The sequence below is a fragment of the Solanum tuberosum genome, unplaced genomic scaffold (assembly GCF_000226075.1).
Source record: "Solanum tuberosum cultivar DM 1-3 516 R44 unplaced genomic scaffold, SolTub_3.0 scf00027, whole genome shotgun sequence".
In the NCBI taxonomy this organism is placed as follows: domain Eukaryota; kingdom Viridiplantae; phylum Streptophyta; class Magnoliopsida; order Solanales; family Solanaceae; genus Solanum; species Solanum tuberosum.
The window spans coordinates 1401165-1412132 of record NW_006238953.1 but is presented as its reverse complement, the minus strand read 5'-3'; the positions used below and the strand labels follow the sequence as shown (position 1 = coordinate 1412132).

At 38.1% G+C, this 10968-nt stretch overlaps 1 protein-coding gene across 1 annotated transcript in view; it reads right to left on the bottom strand.

The window, feature by feature from the left end:
• Nucleotides 1–10968, bottom strand: part of LOC102584797 (DNA topoisomerase 3-alpha) — a 63126-nt gene that overhangs the window by 47244 nt on the left and 4914 nt on the right. Inside the window, exons 2-7 of the mRNA XM_006341681.2 lie at nucleotides 3827–4005; nucleotides 3652–3724; nucleotides 3293–3415; nucleotides 3080–3201; nucleotides 2927–2999; nucleotides 2716–2832 (exon numbers count right to left, since the gene is read on the bottom strand). Coding sequence (XP_006341743.1) covers nucleotides 2716–2832; nucleotides 2927–2999; nucleotides 3080–3201; nucleotides 3293–3415; nucleotides 3652–3724; nucleotides 3827–4005 — 687 coding nt within the window. The remainder of the gene's footprint in view (nucleotides 1–2715; nucleotides 2833–2926; nucleotides 3000–3079; nucleotides 3202–3292; nucleotides 3416–3651; nucleotides 3725–3826; nucleotides 4006–10968) is intronic.

Genomic DNA, 10968 nt, shown 5'->3' with positions numbered 1-10968 from the left:
TAGTGGCTATATAGTATATATATATATATATATATATATATTTTAAAAAATCTTCATAGTGCGCTTTTTTTTAGTGAAGCCCACGCTTTTAGTGCGCTTTGCGCTTTAAGCTCTATCAGGGCTTTAGCGCTTTTTTGCGCTTTTCGCTTTTGACAACACTGGGTCTTACCTGAACCAACTTTTGAGGAATCTAAAGTTACTTCTACATCTTCCGTCGTAGTGCCACGACTCCTGACTTATCATCGTCGTTCGCGTCTAGCACTAGTCCTAGATGATCCATGTCATACATTGGACCCTTCTCCTACTACGGACTTAACTCCTCCTAGCCAACCGATTGCACTTCAAAAAGGTATTTGATCCACTCAAAATGTTAACCCACATTATACTTTCTTGAGTAATCATCGTCTATCATCGCCCCATTATGCCTTTGTATCATTTTTGTCCTTTATTTCCATTCCTAAGACTACATGTGAAGCACTTTCTCATTCTGGTTGGAGGCAGGCTATAATGGATAAGATGTCTGATTTACATACGAGTGGTACTTGGGAGCTTGTCTACCTTCTTGCAGGTAAATCTACTGTTTGTTGTCATTGGGTTTATGCAGTCAAAATTGGTCCAGACAGTCAGGTTGGTCGACTTTAAGGTTCGCCTTGTTGCCAAAGGGTATACTCAGATATATGGTCTAGATTATAGTGACATTTTCGCTCCCATGGCTAAAATAGCATTTGTCCGTCTTTTTCTATCTATGGTTGTCGTTTGTCATTGGCCTCTTCATCAGTTGGACATTAAGAATGCTTTTCTGCATGGTGATCTTGAGGAAGAAGTCTATATGGAGCAACCACCTGGTTTTGTTGCTCAGGGGGAGTCTAGTAGCCTTGTATGTTCCAAAATCTATGGGTTAGGCATTTTCTCATCAAGGATGACGAAATATTTGTTTTACATGCAAGTGATACTTGGGAGCTTGTTCTCCTTTCTTCATAAATCTATTGTTGGTTGTAGTTGGGTTAATGCGGTCAAAGTTGGTTTGAACGACCAAGTCAATTGGTTAAGGCCCGCCTTGGTCCCAATGGGTATACTCAGATATATGGTCTAGATTATAGTGACATTTTCGCTCCCATGGCTAAAATAGCATTTGTCCGTCTTTTTCTATCTATGGTTGTCGTTTGTCATTGGCCTCTTCATCAGTTGGACATGAAGAATGTTTTTCTGCATGGTGATCTTGAGGAAGAAGTCTATATGGAGCAACCACCTAGTTTTGTTGCTCAGGGGGAGTCTAGTACCCTTGTATGTCGATTGTGTAGGTCACTCTATGGTCTGAAACAGTCTCCTCGAGCCTGGTTTGGGAAGTTCAGCACAATAATTCAGGAGTTTGGCATGACCTGTAGTGGAGCTCATCAAACTATGTTCTATCGGCATTATGCACCAAATTTGTGTATTTTCGTTGGTTGTTTACGTTGATGATATCGTAGTCACCGGCAATGATCAAGATGGTATCACTAATTTAAAGCAACATCTCTTTCAACATTTCCAAACTAAAAACCTCGATAGACTAAAGTATTTTCTTAGTATTGAGGTTGCTCAATCTAGATCGGATATTGTTATTTCTCAACGCAAGTATGCCTTTAGACATTCTTGAAGAGACAAGAATGACGTGATGTAGACCCATTGACACTCTTATGGATTCAAATGTTAAACTCCTTCTGGGATAGGGGGAGCCATTCAGTAATCCTTAAAGGTATAGATGGCTCGCAATGACTAGACCTGACATTTCTTTTTCTGTGAGTATTGTACGTCAGTTTATGACTTCCCCTTGTGATAGTCACTTGGATGCAGTTCTTCGTATCTGGTGATATATAAAGTCAGCTCCGGATAAAGGACTACTCTTCGAGGATCAAGGCCATGACCATATCACTGGATATACAGATGTTGATTGGGCAGGATCACCCTCTGATAGACATTTTACATTCAGATATTGTGTTTTAGTAGGAGGTAATTTAGTATCGTGGGAAAGTAAGAACCAGAGTGTTGTTGCTCGATCTAGTGCAGAAGCAAAATATCGAGCAACGGTTGTAGCAACTTGTTAGCTAGTATGGATCAAATAGTTGCCGAGAGAACTAAAATTTGGAGAAATCGGTCGGATGGAACTTGTGTGTGATAATCAAGAGGCCCTTCATATCGCATCAAATCCAGTGTTACATGAGAGGACTAAGCAAATTGAGATTGATTGTCACTTTGTTATAGAAAAGGTACTTTCAGGAGATATTATTACAAAATTTGTGAAGTCAAGTGAATATCTTCTCCAAGTCCCTTACCGGTCCTCGTATTAATTACATTTGTAATAAGCTAGGTGCATATGATTTGTATGCACCAACTTGAAGGGGGGTGTTAGAATGGGTATAGGTATATACAATCCTACTTAGAATAGGAATAAGAATTGTATGTAGTATCCTACTTGGTAAAGGATTGTATTATAATGTCTATAAATAGGGTCTCTGTACACAATTCAATAATAATTTTCTCCTACATTTCTCAAATGATCCATGTAAACTTTATACCTTAGTTTACCTAAATTAACGAGTTCAATTTTACAAAGAAACCAAAGAGGTAAATAAAAGAAAAGGAAAAACTTGCAATATTTTCATAACAAGGAAACTAAAATTAAATAAACATAAGGAAAAGAGACATTTCAATGAAAAACTTTTGAGTAATACTAACCTTCATTGTCTGCTCGGAACTCATACGGAAGTATCTGGATGCACGCTTTTCAAGCTCAATTGTACTTAAAGGATGAGGGGGGTATTTGAGTTTCTCTTGCTGTTTAACCTTGGTAACCTTTCCAAAACAACATAATTAAGTGAGCTTTGCAGCCTCAAATTTCTACTCTATAATTAGGCTTAGCTATGAGAATTGGCTTTTTGGAGCTCACTGTTGCAATGGGTTCCTGGATGCACATCTCATAAATCGTTACTCCACATGTGTAATCAAACAGATGACCACGCCTGCCAAGTCAAAATCATTATAGGTACCTTGACCTTCTATTTCAGAAATAATTTTATGATGGAACCTAGTGCAACATTACATCCAGTTAAAGGTAGCAGTGCCTTCATCCGAGTTGTGAGTACAGTTGATTGTCCAAAATTCTTCAGGTTCATGTGCTTGTATCTCCCAATACCGCTCCACAACAAAGCCAAGTGTAGGGAACTGCAGCAAAAACATATGGAGTACGATGAAAACTTTTACACCTCAGACTGTAAAATAAATTCACTTTTTGAAAATGCAATATATTTGTTACCTGGCAGGGACCATAGCTTAAGACAATATTTCTATCATCTGTAGCAAAATCAAGGACAAATGCACCTCTCAGAAGCATTGTCTGAAATCTTGTGAAAGAAGCTCCAATACGAAGATCTATCTCCTGCAAAATTCAAATCGCAAAATACAGCAAGGAACCAAATCAGGCCATTCTATCATACTTGACCAAAAGGCTCCACCTATCAAAATATAATGGTTAGTACTTATTTTATTATTTAAGAATGTTGCTGCAGTTTAATTGCCACAGGAACATGAAGGTCAAACTTTACTTGGCTGTCTCAGATCTAAAGAAGTTTTTCACTGTCTTAAAATAAGAATGACTTGAGCAACGGGACTCACTTGCCGAACATCTACAGCATCAGAAAATAACTGATTTGGCTGAACAAGGGTCTGCACTGATTGGTGAATTTCCCTGGTGATCTCAAAAGTATTTTTCAGAAAGTACAAATGACAATTCGTGAGTGGCACATAAAAACTTAGTATGGAACAGAAGATGTCAACTAGCTGGTAGAACCTGTCAATTAAGGCAGAGAACCGAGCTCTCCACACATTAAGGTTATGATTCGCTTGTCTACATACATCCAACACTTCAAATGCAATATTTTCTCCTTCTCGATCACAATCGAGCCATAATACAATCCACTGACAACTTCTGGCTTCTGCCTCCAGTGTCCTTTTGATATCCAACTTATCCTACAAATTACCAGAAATATTTTAGGCCATATTTTCATATGCTTTTACAAATTATGTCTCAATTTCAATCACATCAACGTTGTGATATACCAAAAGAGAAAATTGTATTTGGTTTTCACTTTACAAAACAACAACATTGTAATCCCACATCTGGGTTCCGGGGAGGGTGGTGTGTACGCAGCCTTTCCCCTACCTGGTGAAGGTAGAGAGGCGGTTTCCAATAGACCCCGGCCCAAGTTCACTTAACAAAACAGAAAAAGGAAAAACACAAATACAACAATATTTGACAGGAATACAAAAAAGAAAAAAAAATTGGTTATCTTGAAGCATTTTATATTGGCGGTACGTAACTTGAGTCTAGAACTTCTGTTTGGGAGGAGGGGGGAGCACATTTGGAAGGTTACGCCATTGTGTATATTTGGAGAGACAAGCTAGATGAATACTTGACGAGCAGAAAGTGGAAGATTAGGAGTTTTTCTATCTTATTTGAACTTTTAGTGTAAAGAATATATGGTATAGATAGTTGGATGTGCTATTGGAAGCTTTAACACAGAACAAGATTGTAATCTTTTATAGGCCAATTAGTCTAATTGGGAGTGTTTACATGATTGCAGCCAAAGTACTAGCACAAAGGCTCAAGGGTGTAATGGGCAAACCTGTTTCCAATCATCAAAATGCTTTCCTTAAGGACAGGCAGATCACAGACGCTGCTCTAATTGCCAATAAAGTTTTGGATTGGAGAATGAAAAGTAAGAAACCTGGCATCCTACGCAAACTGCCAAAACAATTGGGAGAATTGGGCAAAAAAGATTTAGCTCTTCACAACAAATGCTTACTCATAAAATGGTTATGGAGGTACACTCAAGTGGATCAAACTCTATGGAAGGAAATAATCAAGGCAAAACATGGAGTCTAAAATCATTGGTGCTCCAAGCTGTCCAGATCCCCTCATGGTTTAGGCCTATGGAAGAGTATATGCAAGCTTAAAGATGAGTTCTTTCAAAACACTAAGTTGGCAACAGGTAATGGTATACAAATCAGGTTTTGGAAGTGTTAGAATAATAATAGGTATATACAATCCGACTTAGAATAGGAATAGGAATAGTAATAGGAAAAGCATATAGTGTCCTACTTAGAAAAGGATTGTATTGTAGTGTCCTAGTTGGAAAAGGTGTCTATTGTAATGTCTATAAATATGGTTGAAATAATGTAGACATAACAATTCAATAATATTCTTCTCCATTATTTGTCACATGGTATCAGAGTCTACGATTTTGGTAGAGAATCAAAAAAATTCCACTGTCGGCGGGTGGCTATTATCCATATATGCCACCCGTCTGGCCAATGATTATGTTAACAAAAGTGACACCAATGATATATGCATGAACCCCATATTCAAGGGAAGAAAACTCAGCCAGACAGGTCACCGTGCATCTATTTGTGATGACTTCCTAAGGCTTTTTTGTGTCAACCCTATATCCGTCGTATTTTTGTAGAGCCGTGCCATCTTTCCTGTGACTACTTTTTTTCATATTTAATTTATGTAGCACCATGCCCTCTTTTCGATGACTACTTTCTCACATCTAATTTGTGTAGCATCGTGCCATCCTTCCGGTGACTACATTTTTTTGCATATCTGATTTGTGTAGCACCGTGCATCTCTCCGGACTACTTTTCACATTTAATTTGCATAGTACCGTGGATTTTTCCGAACTACTTTCTCATATCTGAGTTGCATAGCACCGTGTGTCTTTTTGGTGACTCCTCAGATTTGATTTGCATAGTTCCATTCGTCTTTCTGGTGATTCCTCAAATTTGATTTGCGTAGGGTTGTGCCATCATTCCGACCTTATCCATATTATTTCTCTTTTTCAGGGTTGTGCCATCATTCCGACCCTACCCATATTATTTCTCTTTTTTCAATAGGATCGTCCCATCAATCCGATCTTTCCTATATAATTTCTAATTTCCAGTTGGGTCGTGCCATCATTCCGACCCTACCCATATAATATTATTTGTTAGATTGTGACTACTTTTAGCCATCAAATATAATACTCCGGCGTATGAGCATGTTCAGACCAATTTTTCAATGACTTTCTTGTTTAATATTGACTCGTCTATTGATCACAACATGATGTACATACTTTATACTAGATTTTGAGCACTTTTCGGCGACCGTTGCATTGTGAAGAAGTCTACATGAAGCAACCACATAATTTTGTTGTAACAAGCTAGATATATATGATTTGTATGTACTAGCTTGAGGAGGAGAGTTAGAATAATAATAGATATATACAATCCTACTTAGAATAGAAATAGGAATAGGAATAGGAATAAGAATAGGAATAGGAAAAGTATTTAGTGTCCTACTTAGAAAATGGTTGTATTGTAGTGTCCTAGTTGAAAAGTGTCTATTGTAGTGTCTATAAATATGGTCTATGTAATAATGTAGAGACAACAATTCAATAATATTCTTCTCCTATATTTCTCATAGGAAGAACAGGTGGCTGGACAATATCATTCTGATGGAGAAATTCCCAAGTCTATTTCAAGTAACACGTGAACCAAATTCTTCCATCTCTCATTATAGGGCAGACAACACCTGGAATGTACTATTCAAAAGGAACCTACAAGAATGGGAAATCGAAGAAGTGGTCAACTTGTTTTTTAGGCTAGAAGGCAGGGTGATAAATGTCCAGAAGCAGACAAGTTAAGGTGGGGCACTGACAAGGATGGTAAATACTCAGTGAAAGCAGGCTATGCAAACTCATATTGATAACTGGCCATGGAAGTTGATATGGAAGACTATGCTCCCAACAAAGATCGTATGCTTCAGTTGGACAACTCTTCATGAAGCTTGCCTCACTCAAGACAACCTTAAGAAAAGAAAATTTCAGATTGCCAATAAATATTACATGTGCCAACAGAACCTTGAGTCCAACAACCATCAATTTTTACATTGTACAGTCGCTGACTTGTGGAGTATGTTTTTGTCTATATTTGGTATTAATTGGGTGATGCCACATAGCACCAAAGAGGCCTTTGAATGCTACTATAATTGAAGAGTTGGTAAGGCCATCAAGCCAATCTGGAAGATGATACCTGCTAGTATCTTTTGGTGTGTATGGTCAAAAAGGAACAGCAGATGTTTTGAAGGTTTATCAACTCCAAATCGCTCTCTTAAGGCTAGGTGTATTTTTTTATTGATAACCGAGAAATCCGTCTGTGACCCACCTTTTGGACCAATCACAGCCTTCTAAGGCTAGGTGTATTTTGTATCTATATAGTTGGCATAATCTTTCACCCATAGATTCTCCTGAGAACTTTTTGAACTTTGTTAGCTCCCTGGTACTAGTTTAGTCTTTTTTGTAATTGAGCTAATGAAGTTTTGTCAATTTCCTAACTTTTGTACTATTCTGCACCTTCTTGATGACAGCAATGAAATTTCTTACTACTTCATCCAAAAACAAAAAAAAGATAAGTATTGAAAACACCCTAAACTTAGCATGAATTATTACTTTTCCTCCACTATTGACAGCCTTAAAAACACCCCACTTATGCCACATGTCATCCACCCAAGCATATATGTGGAATTTTCTACTTATGTGGCACACTCATAGATACACAATTTGTATATATTTATCAATATAACACCTAGGTTGTGCTGAAACCATATTTACAAGTAAAAAAGAACAAATTCTTCATCAGCCTAACAAAAAATCAAGGGCGTCTATCATTGAAGCAGTATCTTCTATGCATCTCTAGTTAGCCCAAAAACAGAAAAGTCTAAAGCAGTTCAACTTAATCCTTTGAACTGAACTGCTAATGTCTTCAAAACATTGGAATTTCTCTCTTTCAAGATTGTCACCAAATGCAAGCTGGGGCAATACTCCAGCTATCTCTATGTGTCAATCTTGTACCTGCTTCTTCCCAGCACAGCAAGGCCTCAATAATCTTTCTTGGCATTGCCCAAACAATACCTCAGAGGCTAATGAAGATCTTCCATAGGATGTTTGTGATCCTACTATTTAGGAATAGATGTTGGCTGATTGTCTCAGTTTCTTCACCACACATGTAGAGCTTTGAGCAAAGGTTGAAATTTCTTTTGCTAAGGTTGTCATGTGTGTTGCCTCTTCCCAAGCTAACAACCATTTGAAACATGCTACTCTATAAGGTGTTTTAACTTTCCATATGTTCTTCCAAGGCCAGTGTCCATCAGTTGAAGGTCTCTATTGAGAAGCTTGTAAGCTAAACTAACTTTGAAGCATCCTCTACTGTCCATTTTCCACCAAAGTCTATCAGGACCTTCCTTTGTGCCTTTGAATTGTTCCAGAGTTCTGAACAACTCAACTATGTATCCACTTCCCAATCATTCAGGTTTCTTCTAAACTGGAAGTTCCATCCCTGTGTTGACCATGCTCCTTCTACTATTTTCTCTTGTTGTAGATCTAGGCAATAGATGTTTGGAAAGAGATTTTTCAAACAAGAATTAGAAAGTCATTTAGTCTCCCAAAAAGATGTTCTGCAAACATAACTACCCTGATAGAGGTGTGAACCTTCATCAGAGGCCAAAGTATTCTTATGGATCTCCATAAGCTCACTCCATGAGGGGAGTTTACTTCTTTTGTTATCCACTTGTTATCCTCACCATATTAGCTCTTATTATGTCCACTCAGTAAGCTTGAGGTTCCTGAGAATAACTCCACAACCATTTCAATTTGAGTGCTTTACTCTACCATTTTAAATTCCCGATGCCCAACCCACCCTGTTTCTTCCCATGCATCACCTTGCACCATTTGACTTAATGTAATCCTTTTTTCTCCTTGTTCCCATTCCACAAAAAATCCCTCCTAATCTTACCAATCCTCTGTATAACCCCATCTAGAATGGAGAATAAAGACATCATATAATTGATAGAGCATCAAGCAATGAACTAATAAGAGTGGCCATGCCCCCCCCCCCCAAGATAAGTATTGAGCCTTCCACCCTGTCTGTTTCTTTTCACACTTCTCAAATATTGGATCCCAAATTCCTTTAGAATTTGATTTGGCTCCTAGGGGCATTCCTAGGTATGTAGTAGGCAGTGAACCTACTTCTCCTCCCAAGACATGAGACAAAAGCTCCATATTAGCAATGTGTTAATAGGATACAAATTACTTTTTTACCAGTTGATGTGTAGCCCTGGCATGCCCTCAAATAGAACCAAAATAGTCCTAAGTACTCTGAGTTGACTCTCCTCATCATCAAAGAAAATTAATGTGTCATCAGCATATTGGAGGTGTGTGGCTTCCCAGTTAGACTCTGAATTATTGGCCATTTCAAATCCTGAAAGTCTTCTGGATGCTTTAGTGTTCAATATCTAAGAATGTTAGAACAAGTCTAGGGTGGAATCGAATAATGACCTCTAAACATCATCCAGGCAGGATAGTTCTTCACCTCTACTACAACTACTTTGGAAGTTGTGTTAATGCAAGGCTATAAACTTGTAGCTTACTTCAATGAGAAACTTAATAAAGCAAGCTTGAACTATTCCACGTGTGATAGGGAGTTGTATTCAAATGAGGCCTACCTAATTGGCAATACTAATTTTGGCCCAAGGAGTTTGTAGTTAGAACCGTTCATGAATCTTTAAGACATCTTAAGAGCCAAGGTAAGGTAAGCAAAAGGCGCTAATTGGGTAGAATTTATTGAAACTGGAGTTTTGGAAGGCGAGAGGCGACAAAAAACAATGAGGGCCCGCTTCACGGAGGCGAGAAGTGCAGTGCTCATCTCTTTGAAGTGAAGCGCCAATTAATACAAAATATTACAACAACAACATCCCCAATGAAATCCCACTAAGTGGGGTCTGGGGAGGGTAGAGTGTAAGCAGACCTAACCACTACCTTGTGGAGATAGATAGGCTGTTTCTGAAAGACCCTCAGCTCAAGTACATCAAACTCAAGTACAAGAAGAAGGTTTGGAGATGCTTATGCTAGGTGTGGAAAACCAGAGAAATTTGGAAGGTTTCAGGAGTTTGATGGTTTCTTATTTAGGATGGAAAGTTGTGTGTATCTATGTCTTTTTGAAAGAAATTGTTTGCGAGAGGAGCAATTGTGGTAGATGATAGGGAATTTTGGGTTCCCAGGACTTTAGACATTTTGGAAAAAAACATATCTGTTGGCCTAAGATGAGAGGTGATGGTGAAAAGGTGTGGTCAATGTGTAGTGTTAGAATATGAATAGGTTTATACAATCCAATTAGAATAGAAATAGGTTTATACAATCCTATTAGAATAGGAATTGGAATAGAAATAGAAATAGGAATACTAAATAGTATCCTATTTGGTAAAGGATTGTATTCTAGGGTCTATAAATAGGGTCTCAATGTAATAATGTAGACAACAACACAATTCAATAATATTCTTTTCCTATATTTCTCACATGGTATCAGAGCCTCTACGGTCTTGGTAGAAAATCAAAGAGTTTCCGCTGTCGGCGGGTGGCTATTACCCATATATGCCGCCCGTCTGGCCAATGATTATGTTAACAAAAGTAGGACAAATGATACATGCATGAATTCCATGTTCAAGGGAAGAAGCTCTGCCAGACAGGTCACCATGCATCAATTTTTTGGTGACTTTCTAGGGTTGTTTTGTGTCAACCCCATATCCGTTGGTATTTGTGTAGATCGTTCCATCTTTCCAGTGACTACTTTTTTCATATTTAATTTTTGTAGCACCGTGCCATCATTCCGGTGACTACTTTTTCATATATAATTTATGTAGCACCGTGCCATCATTCCGGTGACTACTTTTTCATATATAATTTATGTAGCACCGTGCCATCATTCCGGTGACTATTTTCTTATATCTAATTTGTGTAGCACCGTGCCATCATTCCGGTGACTACTTTTTCATATATAATTTATGTAGCACCGTGCCATCATTCCGGTGACTACTTTTTCATATTTAATTTGTGTAGCACC